The following is a 15,729-nucleotide window of genomic DNA, read 5'->3' as shown; positions in this document are numbered from 1 at the left end:
CAGCAGCAGACCCTGAAAAGAAGCATGTGGTTGGAAAATGGATCGATGGATGTTGACAGGTCAAACATGACAGTTGGAAACAGAAACACCCATTGACAACTGGGCCACGTCTCTTATTTCTCAGGTACAGGGAAGATGTATATATAGCTGGGAACACAACCTACAACTGTCCAAAGAAACACATGGTGGTTACACACAAGTGTCCTCCGCTCAAGGAAAAGTCTCTAAGACATCTGCTTTACTTAAAGCTGAGAAATCTGTTAATGTACGATTCTTTTGAAATTTATGAAAATAGCTAACTAGTGTTATTATGGTCTACTGTCGGTGGTCATTCATATACATTAATGTATATAAGTCCCTCCTTCGTCCTATAGACCCCTATACAAATTTAAATAATCGCCGAGTGCGCCCAGCCAATAGGCTTCAACTTCCTGTTTTTGAGACTGTCAATCAAAGTGAATACAGAACTGTGCACAAAAACAAGTCCATGCATCACAACAGCAAACAGGTAAATATGATTTTGGCTCTTACCTGACACATAGACCTATCAATGTGACCTGATGCGACCTTGTTATGTTCCATGGTGCGCGTGCAGAAAAGTAGAGGCGTGGCTTCTGGTAGATTGGCAGGGGGAGGAATTGGAGCTGTTTAGGGCGGGACATGGAGACGTTTCTCAGAAACTCTGGATATTAGCTTTAACGTACATCAGCATTTTAGAAGTAATTCTTTGACACATTTAGATAGAGCTTAATTTTTCTTTCTGATCCATATGTGATATACACATTTTGAGGGGATATCACAACTTCTAACTTTAAAAAAATCAGATCAGTTGTTCTCAACCTTTTTTTTGGCACAAGTACCCCTTTCTCTTATTTCTGCGTCCATGTACCCCATTTGTCCGACTTCAACATTTTGCTTAGAAAACTATTTAAAAACAACTATAGAGAATAATGATGGAATGAACGAGTGATAACACATATTTAAAAGAATCTCATTTTGTAAATAAGTGGAGAGAAACACTATTTAGTGCTGTGGTTCCCAACCTTTTTGCTTTAGTTTTTGATCATGATTGAGCTCAGATGTTTCTTTTCTTACTAAATTTTAGTTGAACTAGATTATATTTCACAAAGTGAACATATAGAAATACAGTTGTTTAAGATTGTGTGTTGTTTTAATTTAAATTAAAAAAAATTCAATATTTCAAAAATCTATTTAGATTTTTCGGAAATTTCAGGCGACCCCACATGGGGTCCTGACCCCAAGGTTGAAAAACACTGATTTAGTGGCTCATGAATAGAATAAAGTTTTCATCATCTCATGCCTGGGGTGAGACCAAGACTTACAATTTATTTGTTAATTGTTCTCTATCTCTCTCTCAGTACCCCCAGTAGTGCCATCGCGTACCCCTTTGAGAAATACTGGACTGGATAATTATACATTGCCAAGTTTACTATGTAAATGCAAACTTTCCATTAGTGCATATTCCAATGTCCTGGATAGCAGATAGACTCAGTGAGATGTGCTGTGAGGCCGCACTCACTTGTCTGACACTTGCTTAGCATACACGTCACCTTAGCAACAGCTTGCGTAACAACATGCATTTCCTCTTTGAGGTCCCCAGTGAGCAATAACAACTTGTGCAGCAGTTTTGCTTCATTTGAAAGCCCTCTGCACAAACATTTCACTTCTCATTCACTAAACAGCCAGTATCAGTATGTGCAATGGAAGAAAAGCAGGTTGAAACTCAAGTCTGACCACACCAGTTATGTTCACAAGTTTTTATTTAATAAAAAACAGAAACAAAAATGGGTTAAAGGTGCAGTCTGCAACTCTTATAAAAGTGACTTTTTGTCAAATTTGCTAAAGCTGTCACTATGTAAGGACAGCTTTACATCAAACTAGTAGTTTATGTGAAAAAAAACAGACTGTAGCCTTTGGCAGATTGCCAGAATGCACCGCGACAGAGCAAAAATAACCAATCAGAGTCAGGATTGTGTTTGATGGGCCGCCTGACAGCTGTTGGTCACAAGCTCCACCCTTTTCCCGGGGCTAGAGTGCCGTCTTTTTTACAGTGTATGGTCTGGAGGAGTACAAGATGGAAGAGTGGTAGAGTGTCAACATAATCCGTGACCTCCGACATATTGAGACCAAACGTTAACGACCTTTGACAATCGTTTAGCACATGGGCTGCTTTCAATAAGTCAAAAAATAACACTATTATTGAAGTAAACACACCCTACGGCCCTATACGGATGCACCGTATCGGGCCGTCGTCTTCCAAGATGGCGCTGGGTCAATGTGCTGTGATGTCAGTTGCAAGGGTCTATATCAAAAGAAGACTGTGGTGTGTGAGTTAGCAGGCAGATAGAATCAGGGAGAAATGTAGATCAGGGAACAGTTTTACCAGGTTGGATGTGTTTAGGTGTCGTGACCTATGTAAATAATCAAGCCTCTGCCTTTATATTACAGGAAAGGAGGGTGGTGTGGTGCACAAAAATGACACACACACACGTCAAATGAGATGTAAATAGAAAAAGGGTGAATTCATAATCAATTGCTGATATGGTCAGAGTGATCCCTTACATCAGTCGTTCTCAAACTTTTTTGGATCAACTTCCCCCTTTTTCTTTTTTCTTAATTCATGTACCCCTTTGTCTGACTACAACATTTTGCTTAGAATTTTTTTTCCAGAATTAGGTTTTGATCATGTTTGAGCTCAGATATTATTTTTTTTTTTTACTGCATTTTAGTTAAACTAGATTTATATTTCACAAAGTGAAAGTATAGAAATACAGTTGTTTAGGATTGTGTGTTGTTTTTATTTTAAAAAAAAGAAGAAGAAGAAAAAAAAGAAAAATCTATTTGAATTTTTCAGAAATTCCATTTAAACTCCAGGCAACCCCACATGGGTCCCAACCCCAGGTTTGATTCAGGGGCTCCTGAATAGATTGATTATGATAGTTTTGATCATTTCTGTTCATTTCACACCTGGGGTGAAACCAAAACTGACACTTTATTTGTTAATTTTCCACTCTCTCTCTCAAGTACTGCCATTGCGCACCCCAAGGGGTACACATACCCAAATTTGAGAAACACCGCCTTACATGGTCAGGAGACGTGTTACGAAGACGGTTGTCAAATTCCAAGTATTAATGCTACCAAAGGTCAGACTGAGTGAAAAACCATCTAAAGTGACACAAACAAAAAAGAATTATGACGTGAGCTGCATTAAAGACATTGGTGAAGCTATGCTAGTTGACTTTAAAAGGCAGATTTATGAAAATAGAAAATATGACAAACTATAAAAAGCCATATTAAATTCATGCCTAACAAATCAATTGGAAAAAGCTGTTTTCTAAAGCAAATCTTAAGCTGGTGATTAAGAGATTCACAATAAGTTGTTGTTGTTTTCCATGTGGGAATCATATCCTCACTTCACATCTTTATTGGTTTTATCAAGTAAAATTTACTGCTTTTTTATTGTGCAACGGTCTTAATTACTAACATTATTAGTCATTTTCTAAAACTAGCTCTGAAAACTAAACCACAGGATAATAGTTCCATGTTAGAGACACTTGTGTGTTAGGTGCATACACTGCTTGGTGAGCTTTTTTCTGTTCTGGTTGGTGTTTAGTACTTGTTGTCTCTCATTTGAACTTCTCATGGGAAATTAGTTTGGCCTGAAAACAGATCAAATCGTATTGAGCAGGTTTTGCTAACGTGACCTTGTTTTATGCTCAGAAGAAGCACCGCTGTGGTCAACACTTGTTGCAACATGTTCCCTAATTGAAGGCATTACGTGTGTGTGAGCGCGCAACCTTAAATCTCTGTCTGCTATGACAGCGTAACAAGACTCAATGGTTCCCAACATTGTGAATTAAGGTTGAACCAATTAAATCTACAGCCTAGGCTCCCAAAGTGGGGTACGGGTACCCCAGGGGCACGCAAATTGTCATAGAGGGTACGTAAAAAGTAATTTGCGAAACCTTGCAGTTATCTTTGATAAAGACGTCTATCTAGTGTAGTGCATAATATCTCCAAACTGAGGCAGATGGTCTCACAAAAAGAGCCGGAGACTATTATTCATGCTTTTGTGTCGTGGTTGGACTATTATAACAGCCTGTTCACCTGCATGAATAAAAAGGAGCTTCCCCGCCTACTGTATGTACAAAACTCTGCAGCGAGGCTCCTGACCTGCACCAACAGGACAGACCATATTACTGCTGTTCTGAAGTCTCTCCATTGGCTTCCTGTTGACTTCAGAGTGAACTTTAAAATTCTGGTCCTGGCTTTCAGGGCGCTTTATGGACAGGCTCCAGATGATTTCACTGATCTGATCCCTACACTTCAGTTTGGAGTCTGAGTTCTTCACACCAAAACCTGCTAATGGTTCCTCAAACCTGTCACAAAACCTGAGGAGACAGGTCCTTCAAAGCCGTTGTGCCCCGTATCTGGAATGAACTTCCTCTGTCTTTGCGCTCCCTTGAATCTGTGGAAACTTTTAAAAAGCAACATTTTTTAAAAATGAAGCTGCTTTTATGATTGTGTATTTCATTTGTTTTCACTGTAAAGCACTTTGTGACATCTGTCTGCAAAAAGCGCTATATAAATAAAGTTTACTTACTTATGTTTTTTAAGTGTACAGCAGTAGTGGGTACATGGCTTCAGGTTAAATATCTGAAGGGGTACGGGACTGTGAAAAGCTTGAGAAACACTGATCTACAGCTACAACATTCACATGATTTCAACATCTGCACAGAAGAACATGTGATGTATAAATTAACACCCTTCACTGACTTCGCACCTTTAAAGTTCTAAAGTTTAGCTGTCTGACCTCAGGCTGAAGGCTGCAACATCCATACAAGGTCGCAAGACCTCCAAAACCTTTCATCTGCCGGACTGGAAAGCACGCATACTGTGAGCTGCTGTCTCTACTGTGTGTTTCATGTTTATGTTTTCTAAAATATTGTATGTGTTTTACATTAGGATCAGGAAACTGCATAAATTCTTGCCTTTTTTCAAAGTGAAATTCTTTAGGTTGTTGATATAGTTTTAAAACAATTGTATAAAGCTTTAGAAAACAATGGCTTTCCCCCAATTTGTTGTCAAGTTGTAGACAAAAAAACAGTCATTTAAAACTTCAGCAAGTGAGTAGATGAGTTTTGTGTGTAATTGAAAATAACAACCCTCGTATCTGGAGTTTGACCAATCTGCTTCCACAAACCAACAGACGTGTAAACAAGATACTCCTTCATTGTTATTTGTTACGACGGTGATGTGTTTCAATCCATTGTTATTACAGATGAGACCGGAATGTCAAAATGCTAGTTGTTGGATGCTACATGTTTTTATTCACACATCATTAGAAGAAGTTGTCAAAAGGCTTAGGGGGAAAAACACAGTTAAAACATAATCCTCTCAAAAACTAGTTAAATATGTACATGTTTTTAAATTTACGATATTACGGTAATTGTTTAACTAATGGCTACAATGTTCTCAAATGTTTTGTGAAAATTAAGGCCCACTTTATATTTTAGTGCATAACATGTTGATAAAATGTATTACAGGGGATGTTTAAAAGCTTTTAGAATGTATATTGGTGGAAATAATAAAATCAAAATAAAAAAAAACAGCAAAACACAAAAGTTCCTTACTGACAAAAACAGTCTCCAACACTGACTCAATGGAGGCTAACTCAGGGACGAGAACTTTCCAGTTGCTGTTCTGTAACAGTCATTGGGTGTAAATGAAACCTAAGAAAGCACAAAGCACAGCATTGTTGCTATTTACATGCTTGCATTCTTCACCCGTGATCATGTGGGGTGTCTGAAGAAAGTGCCCCCTCCCCAACGCCCTCTTTGTGCCCCTCACATGCCGCGGCCTGCTCAGAGTAGATGCTTGTTGCATGAAACAGTCAGGCGCACAAATACTGAGACAATGGATTATTAGTATAGCAGCTTCATATACAGTGTAGAGATGCTTGGTGATTTTAAGTGTTTACTGTTTGACCAGCCTGTGCAGCCATTGGAGCAGAGAAGTGTGGTGTGGGTAAAGAGTTTTCTCCACCCATTTTCAACTCCAACTGCACCAAAAGTCCCAGATCTCATCTTGCATATATATATATATATATATATATATATATATATATATATATATATATATATATCATAATAATTTTTTTTTCCTGTTGCTGTTTAGAACAGCAGAATACTTTCTTTCCTGATCCTCACATCTCTCTGGGAACAAACTCCCACTCCGTAATGAGGACCAAATGTTCCCACAACCAGGAGTCACTCCCTCCACCTACTCCCATACTTCATCTTTCCTGCTCCGTGAAGGACTGGACGCTCCGGCTGCACTAAAGCGGACAGAGGTGGAGGTTGGGGTCTGGGGCCCCATCTGAGAAGGCCATGTCAGATGTGGTCCTCGATGGGAAACACGAGACGTGTGCCTCTGCTCAGCAGCTCCTGCTCTCTGGAGTCTGTCTCCCGCTCCAATGCCTCCTCCGACGTGCTGCCACTCCTTTTACCGTTTGCACTCCAGCCCGACCCCCCACTGGCAAACGCTGCATCAGCCCCGTTGGTCAAGATGGCTGTGTCACTAAATGTGAAGGTCAGGTCGGCGTCACCACGGATGAGGTCAGCATCAGGGTCTGTCAGCTGCTCATGGCTCTAAAAATAAAGCCAGAGTGGGGCATGGTGAGTGTGGGGAGGACACATAAACAGATGTAGGACACACAGAGCCACTGGATTAGAGTGAAATTAAAACAAACAAAAGAGGAAAGCACAAGCTGCAAACCGACACCGAGGAAAAACTCATTGCACATAAGACTGAGGTCATAAAATTTTGAGAATAAGTTTACAAAGAGCAGATAGTTCTGAAGAGGATAGATTTAAAGCAGAAGGCTCCCATTGACCAGCTGACAATCAATAGTCAGCCTGTGTCCTATTGGAGAGACTTGGATGAGTGAACATCAGGTCAAAAGTTGGATTAATGAGGGATCAATAATATTGAGAGCATCACTCCACAACAGTTATCTTAAAGCTACAGTATGTAAGTTATTTTTGGTGTTATTTGGTCAAAAATCCCTAATCATCTTTGAGTATATTGTAATCCAAAGTGTTCTGAATGGACAGTGAATCCATTCTCCTTCTCCTGGCTCTGTAAATGAGCTTTATAAATACAAGAGCATGACGCTGGACTTCAGCCAATCAGAAATCTTCCTGCCAACAGGGTGATCCCATGAGCTGTTGTAAGCTATTGGCTGCTTGAGCAGCTCATCAAAAGTCTATGCGTGCTCACGATATGAGAGTAGTGAAAAGTCCCATGGCTTTATATTCCAGCTGAAGTCTCTAACATGGCTTTTAACACAGCGTTTACACTGCAAAACAAGAGGAAAAAGGAAGCCCGAGGTGGAGAAGCAACAGAATAAAGGCACAAACGTGTTCAGGAAGAACAGACTCCGCGGAGGGTCCTCTGACTCGTTATGTGTGGCGAACTACACCCGATCCGATTTCAGTCAGTGCACAGTCTGCGACGAGTCAGAGATAGTGAGACCTAACGGGGTAAATAGCTTGTAAACCTAAGAGAAACATTATCTAAGGTGAAGAGAACAGACATGATTCATTTGCAGTGTGGATGTGGAGCGTCTGTCTGCTCTGATCAGCTGAGCTCGGCTCAAATAGGGACTCAGCTTTGAGTAGAAATTAAAGATGCAAATTAGGGATCAACCAATATGGGTTATTTAGGGTCGATGCCGATACTGATTTTTTTTCCATCAGCCTTAGCCGATGTTTGTTTTAATTTCTTGAGCCGATATTTGGAGCTGATACTACTTTTGCTCCCTCAATTTCCATCATAGAAATTACACAATGATGACAGCAAATGGTACAAGTCTCAAGGCATTCATTAATCCTGCTTGCTCTTAATACAAACATTTGACCAAGAATTCAGTAAACATAATTGGGTACTGGAGCACATATCCTGCACAGAATGCCGGTCTGTCACAACACTATCACTAAGACAAACAAGCTGAGGGCCGACCTGCAGGAAAATGAAGTCCATTTCTGCACTGACAAGCAGCAACGCTAGTTATTTTGCCACTAAGTTATCAAAATCTTGCTGGCTAAAAGCTATAATTTTATCATTAAAAAGCTAAAAGACAAGTGCAAATATTCTATAAACATAACTTTATCGTATTTTATCATTACACTAAAGAAGGCACGTGACACGGCTGTCAGACAGAGCTGCATTAGCAAACAAAGTGAAAAAAACTAAAAGAAAAGAAAACAGTGACCAAAGCGACAGAACGAGGAAAGAGAAACTGAGTATACAGTAGAAAAGTTGTCGTCTCCAGAAGTTTGTGAAAAGGGGGAATGGGCCCAAGTGAATTCAATTGTGACTTTCCTTTCATTGACACTTTTGAAAGTTTTTCAAAAAAAAGAACAGCGGTCATCATTGACGGAGCTCTGAAAAGGAGCTTTTGTGTCGTTTCTAATGCCAAAAGGCTTCTGAACCGTCCATTTTCACTCTGCCTTTGTCTGCTCACAATCAGGCTCTAAGAATACGCTGACAATATAACTATTCTCCTCCTTAGAGAGAAACCTTCACTATTCACTGACAGCCTTCCTCAGGCACTGCCTCACAGTGGAACCATCACGCTCAGCCTCACTTTTTATAATCCTCGAATAATAATGCTGGGTGTTACAGTACTCACTAATATCACTTTTTGTTGGTATAGACCTAAAAGGATTTGCAATAAACTGACTAAACTGATCAAATTGCCATCCAGCGTTAGCTTTTCATAGCAACAGGAAGTATAAAAGAAAACAGCGGATTCAACCGACTGTACCGACAGATCAGGTTTATTTTCTCTGCAAAACAAGTCAAGGCAGAGAACTTGTACGACGTACGTGTAATTGTGCGTCAAAAACAAAAAAGCACCTACCGTAGGTTCAATGGCATATACAGTAGAAATAAAGCAACTAAGGAGTAATTGGACGTGTTTCTGCTTGATCCGCCTCAGTGATGGAAAAGTTCAGCTGTATTTGGCTCTGAGGCATAAAATCTCATGTACCCACTGTAATTAAAACATTTAATATTTTATATGTTGATGAACAAAACAACCAAAAAAGTACATAAAAACCAAAAATGTATTGCATGAACATTGATCAAACACTTAGATATGTTAGATATGTTTAAAGGAATGTTGTGGTTGTACACACCACAAACAGCTATTAATGTTAATATATCTACAATAATTTATTTTTATTTATTTATTTATTTGATAGGGACAGTGCATGTTAATGAACAAACATGGAATGAATGCATGTAAACACGCCGGATTGTAACCAAAGGCTAATTTCCATCCGTAGCTCCACGGGCTAGGGTCACACAGGGGTTACAAAACATTGCAAAATAAAATTTACATCTACAATAAGTACATTGTTATCTATAAATGATCAAAAGCCCTATATACTAATACTAAATAATCAAATTACACTTACAAATTAATTCAGCTTCACAACCACTAATCCATGTTCACTTATCTTACATGATGTACAGAATAAAGAACTTTATAATAACATACAACAAACCCATTAATGTGTGCAACTTTGGTTTGCCCAAAGCCATTTTAAACGAACTATATGTAAGGCATTCTCTCAGTGATAGAGGAAGACTATTCCACAGGTTCCCACTTCGGACAGACAGGACCGTCTGACCGAAGGTGGTGCGCCTATGGGGGTCTCCTCTGGTGGAGGCTCGCGTGGTCCTCTGCGAATTATCTTTAGATTTGATGAAGTCCTTCAGTGGTGGAGGAGCAAAGGAGTGTAGAAGCTTGTGTATCAGACAGGCCATTTTCAAATTGAACCGCAGTTGTGTTTTATTTTTTACTTTTTGAAGTAAATGTCCACTTTTATTTAAAGGTCATGCTAATTATTTTGTTAGATTCTTGTATGTTTATTTGAAATGTATGTGTTGCATAAATCTTAGTTATGGAATATAATCAAGAAGCATTAATACTGAAAGTCCTGCAATTTCTCTTACATGATTAATCAATTACTAAAGGTTTACTGCAGCCCTACATGGATATAAAGGACAGAATGATGAATAGATGAATATTTCAAATATGAGAAAAAGTGTCTAATAACGTTAGTGGCATGTTTCAACTGACATTGTGAATGCAAACAGTTTGTCATAAATTGTCTTCATCCACTTAATGTTGCAAGCTAAGGACGCTGGTGGTAAATTATAAGCCCTTGACTTTAAAACAGGCTTTTTTTTTGAGAATACATGATGCTAATATAAATGATCTCCTAAAGACAACAAAATGTTAGAGCAATTACAATAAAGAGCTGATAAAAAAAGTATGTCTAAATTAAAATGATATCCAACCCTTGTTCTGCAAAATTCCTCCAGTACAGTGTAAAAATGTAACATTCTACCCACCATCTGTTATTTAGCTGTGTCCCTGACTGTTGCTGTGTGTTGTTATTTAGTGTTGCATGTGGACGATTACCTCATACGCCTGTGGACTGGTGAGGCAGCTGGCCAGTAGCCCACAGTAGCTGGGCAGGGTGGAGGTGAGAGGTGGACCACTGTGTGTCAGAATGGGCTTAAGGTAGCTGGAGAGGAGTTGAGGAAAAAAACCCCAAACAAACACCATGTCATAATAACACATTTAAACATTTTCAAATGAACAAAACCTGTGAGCTAAGAGCATTAAAGGAAACACACATAAATGACCTGTGCCATTAACAATACAGCCATATCCTAAAGCATAGATTGTGTATTTTATGTACATGCCATTTTATTTATTTATTTGTGAACTGATAAACAGCAGATAATCGTGTGGTAAACTGGAATGGGGGTAGGATTAACTAAGCTTATGCTTCTTATACTCCTTTTAGAATATTCAAACTTTTGATTTTAATGGCCTGTGATACATGTTTCACTCATTCAATTGAACTAATCATAACTCAAAACAGTTAAAAACCAGTTAAAACTGTCTTTTTCTGTCCTGAAACTGTGGATTTATTCATTTCACTTCAGCTAAAAACCACACCTGAAAAACAACAGCTTGTACTTTTTCCAGAATGAAATAAAAGTTCAGTGTTGACCTTTGAATAACCATAAGAAAAAATGAAAATAACTGGATTGCCCTTATTGCTGGAGGTGCTATTGTAAACATCATTATGGGCAAAACTTCCTGTAGAGCACTTGTGTCAAACTCATGGCCCGGGGGCCAAATCCGGCCCTATGAATTATCCAATTCGCCCTGCAGGAGAAAGTAAAAGTGACAGAGAAAACTTAAATCACTGTGTAAATGAAACTCAACAATATTTGCAGGTGCTCACAGTTTTTCCCGTGTTTATATCGCATGATTACAGTCAATTGTAATGTTAAACTGTTGAAAAAAATGAAAAATTCCAATAAAATCCTTAAATTTTTCTAAAATTATTACATAATATTTCCCTTAATTAAATATAAATTGGTCACAAAATCTAGGATACTCAAAGTGAACATCCTGTTGGGACTCATATCTGTCACTTATTGTTTGGATATTGTCTGTTTCTTACATGTTTTGTATTTTATGTATATGTAGAAGTGTAAACTAGGGCACAATAATGTTGAAATTACTCATTTTCACACTTAAAATCTGTGGCCCACTTGAGATCAAACTGCTTTGTATTTGGCTCCTGAACTATAATGTTTGACACCCCTGCTTTAGAGGCAGGAGTTAGCAAGTGGTTCTTTCTCCAAAGAGTTAGTAATTCTATTAGGTTTATCTATACAATCATGTTTCACAATGATATCTTATTAAAAACAATTTGAAGCTCTAATATAATAACCATACATACAGTATAATTCCTATCAGAATCAGAATTGTTTTATATTGCCAAGTACATTTACATATACGAGGAATTTGTCTTGGTATATTGTTGCAAGAGAAAAAACAAGGCTACAATAACAAGTACTTAAATGGAATAAAATCTAAGAAGCAGTTACCCATTATATAAAATAGAAATTAAACACAGAGCCAAATTCACAAAGATCTGAAATAAAGGTTGGTAATTCAGTTGCTTGCCTAAATCCTTTAGTGATGCAGTTTCCTCACCTGCTGCTGTGCACTAATGATTGCTGCAATTCACAAAGATTGCAGCAATCATTAGTGCACAAGCAGAACTGGTGCAGACCGCTCCTATTTAAATGAGCGTTTTGCTCGTTTAATGTGGAGATGTTAGTGTGCACAAGCACACAGACATTTGAGGACGTTAAATTTGAGGCAGATGGACTTCTCTGTCTGCTGCACAAACATTTATTAATGTAGAAAACTAAATAAACAAATCAAAAGTTTTTTTTTTTTTTTTTTTTAAACAACTAAAACCTAATGATATTTTCCCCCCTCATTTAATGTGGGTGCTCCATCAGGTCCTGTAACTTTGCTCTGATCAGTGCATGAAAAATAGGCAGATTAGGACAAAAACCGTCCTATTAATCTACCATTGATCTGAGTTAATACCGCTACACAGTCTGTCAATCAGTCTGCATTCTTTGAAGATGAACTACTGACCATCATCCAGTGCAGATCTGAACAGCGCTGTGTCACGCACACTCTCATATGTCACCATCAGTCTTTGACGGTCAAAATCTCTGCGCACAGCGAACCTCTTTTACTCTCTCGCACGCACGCACACACACACAACTGGAGCCTTTTGTTTATCTCTGCTGTGTTTTCTGTCCACATCCACAGCTCTATGTGTGTTTGCACTAGGGATAGGCGATATGGACTAATTATCCCAATATTTTCTGGTATTTATCAGGATAATGATAAACATCACGATGAATAAAAAACTATAAATAAATAAAACAATTCCCAACTTAAAGTGTAAACTGGTTCCTTACAAACACAAATAAATCTGAATACATCAACACGAGACACATTGAAAAGGCTACAATAGCTGCTGACTAACAGAGCTCATGATCTTATATTTTATGGAATATATTAGTGCATGTGGGTCACTCTATTAGTGTTATTGTATGTAATTCATTTATTTCCTCACTTAAAATGAAATTATTTTCGGAAAAAAACATAAAAATCACAAATAACTCCATTAGTGTTTTTACTGCTGCTGAATCTTGTTTAATTTATCAGATAATGAGTTACATAAAGTCATGATTGATAAATATCTTTCTGATTTCCTATAATTAAACCAGATCAAGCTGATGATTTAATCGTTCCGTATATTTATGTGTAATAATCTCAATAGTTACATTAGTCTAATGGGACCAGCTTTGTCCTGTGAACACTTGAAATATAACAAAAAAAATAGTGAATAGATTACATTATATTTCAGATGCATTAGTATTCATGCTAGCATTTATTTCACACAACGATTGACATGTTTAGCTTTTATCCTTCCATACAAGTGTTAAATCTGACCATAAACAAATCAATGGCTCTCTGTGGCTTTATGACAGTGAGACAGTTTTTACTTGGTCTAGTTCTTATGTGGAGTGGTTAACTTTAGCTCTTAGCCCAGTCTGTGTGTGTCGGTGGGTTAGCTTAGCATAGTTAGCTTTAGTTGAGTTTCCAGTTCATAATCGTTGCTACGGGTTCATCTCTGTCCCCGTGTTTGTGGAACTTTGGGTGGACATGATGGAGGAACTTGGATTGGTTAACTTTGTTGGATGGTTGGACGGGCCATGATGTATCGCAGCACGACAGATTCAGGTAGCTGAGACGAGCACCGCTGTCTGTGTGTGGTGTGAGGACTGGGGGAGGGAGCAGCAGTGGTGCACACTGTGGAGGCTTTGCTGCAGAGCTGCTGTGAACAGCGTTCTGCTCCAGAGAATAATAAGTTGTTTGACAACAAACTTGTGGGCAATTTTGGACCGTGGAGCAAGGTTTTTATGGGCATTCTTCGCTAAAATTGAGGGACAAATGGCCCATGTCCCTCACTAATTTCCAACATGGGCATTTATCGTTTCTATCATGGGATGACATATTCTTACCGGTGAGATTGCTTTTGACGATATATTGTGAACGACGATATATCGCACATTCTTAGTTTGCACATCCTTTTCCGTACTAAACAACCGCAAACAACCGCAACCGCAAACAACCGCAACCGCAAACAATTCCAGATTTCATGAATCGCATTGCGTACCCTGCAATCATTTTTCTGCATTTACTCCTCCCATATTTTTGCTCCCCCTGGGAGATCCGCCTACATGCATATTCATTAGAGGGAAACACGCTAAATGGATTGAGGGCGCATTGGGAAGTGCAGCTCACATGTACTCCTGATTCTTGGAGTTTGTACTCCTTATTAGGGGGTGGAGTGACGTTTGCACACGTTTTAATACCAAAAGGAGCATGGAAGAAAACAAGTTTAACGTCTAGTAACGCATATTGAACAGTTACAGACTTCACATTCTTATGATGTTTTCTGACTGTGGGGCTGATGAGAGTCTCTGTTATGTATGAAATCTGATACAATGACTGTTAACAAATGGAATGGATTATTATCTATTGATAGAAGCTATTTGTACTAGGTTAAAATTACAAGGGATTCTGTGAGCCTGTGAGAGCAGATGTAATTCAGAGACTGTTGGCAGTAGTACAGCAAAAAGGACCGGTCCAAAACTCTGTCTCTTGTTTGTAATTAGTCAAGCTGATCTGCACTGGGAACAAAGCTCAGCTGGTCAGGTCTCCATGGGGGAAGAGACGTGGCCGCTTCTTTGTGAGAAAATGCATCCAATTCACAGTCAGTGATCCACTACTCTGAGTGTGAATCCCTTTTTTAGTGAATGTGATCTTTATTGTTGGAACGTTACACAAACCTACCCTGTGTGCACCGGCTGCTAAAAGCACGGGTCACTGGGGTAAAAGTCTTCACTGTAGCACAAAGCAGCCACACAATTTACAAAAGCGCCGCCAAGATGGAACAGAGACGATTGTACTGCATTACATTACTATTTGTTTCAGCCAGGCTGCGTGGTGAAGTAAAGTAAAGTTAGAGGCACTATTTTTCTCTACTGCTTATGATCGAGAGGGAGATTTTTGATCATGTTGTTGATGTAATGTGTTTGTTGATGATATTAAATGTTTTTACTGATGATTTTAAATGTTCTTATTGATTTTAAGCTGTTGTCTGTTGCACGTTTTGATCAAGTAAAGCACATTGAGTTGCCTTGAAATAAGCTTTACAAATAAATTTGCATTGCCTAACATAAACACTTAATGGGTTTATTATATTACATCACATGCTACTGGATAATCAAACAAAAGATAAAACATTAATGCAAACACTGTTATCCAGTGGAACGCAAGTACCCCCTTTGCCCAGCTACCACATTTTGATTAGAATACTGTGAAAAAACACAACTATAGAGCATAATGATGGAATGAATGAGTGATAACACACATTTTAAATAATCTAATTGTGTACATAAGTAGAATGAAACAGTATTTTATGCCTCCTGAATAGATTTCAGTTTATAATTTCCGGTCATCTCGGTTCTGATGTGGAATGTATTCCATTGTATTTTCAGTTCATGTTCTAATCAAGATCATTTCTATCATCATTTTGTGTGCTTTTGGTGTCATTTTGTGTATTTTGTTCTTGTTTGTTCTTTTTATTATTCTGTATATTCTTATCTTATTTGTCATTTTTGTGTGTTGTTGATAATATTGAAATTATTCTCTCTCAGTGTATGTGTTCT

At 38.3% G+C, this 15,729-nt stretch overlaps 1 protein-coding gene across 1 annotated transcript in view; it reads right to left on the bottom strand.

Moving 5' to 3' along the window:
* Window positions 1–6,146: 6,146 nt before the first annotated feature.
* slc9a7 (solute carrier family 9 member 7) overlaps window positions 6,147–15,729 on the bottom strand; it is a 36,017-nt gene continuing 26,434 nt past the window's right edge. Inside the window, exons 15-16 of the mRNA XM_028444445.1 lie at window positions 10,520–10,625; window positions 6,147–6,671 (exon numbers count right to left, since the gene is read on the bottom strand). Of these exons, the coding sequence (XP_028300246.1) occupies window positions 6,414–6,671; window positions 10,520–10,625 (364 nt within the window). The 3' untranslated portion in view covers window positions 6,147–6,413. The remainder of the gene's footprint in view (window positions 6,672–10,519; window positions 10,626–15,729) is intronic.

This window comes from Gouania willdenowi, chromosome 4 (genome assembly GCF_900634775.1).
Source record: "Gouania willdenowi chromosome 4, fGouWil2.1, whole genome shotgun sequence".
Classification (NCBI taxonomy): Eukaryota; Metazoa; Chordata; class Actinopteri; order Blenniiformes; family Gobiesocidae; genus Gouania; species Gouania willdenowi.
The sequence above is the reverse complement of the archived record's forward strand: the minus strand, read 5'-3'. Positions and strand labels throughout refer to the sequence as shown.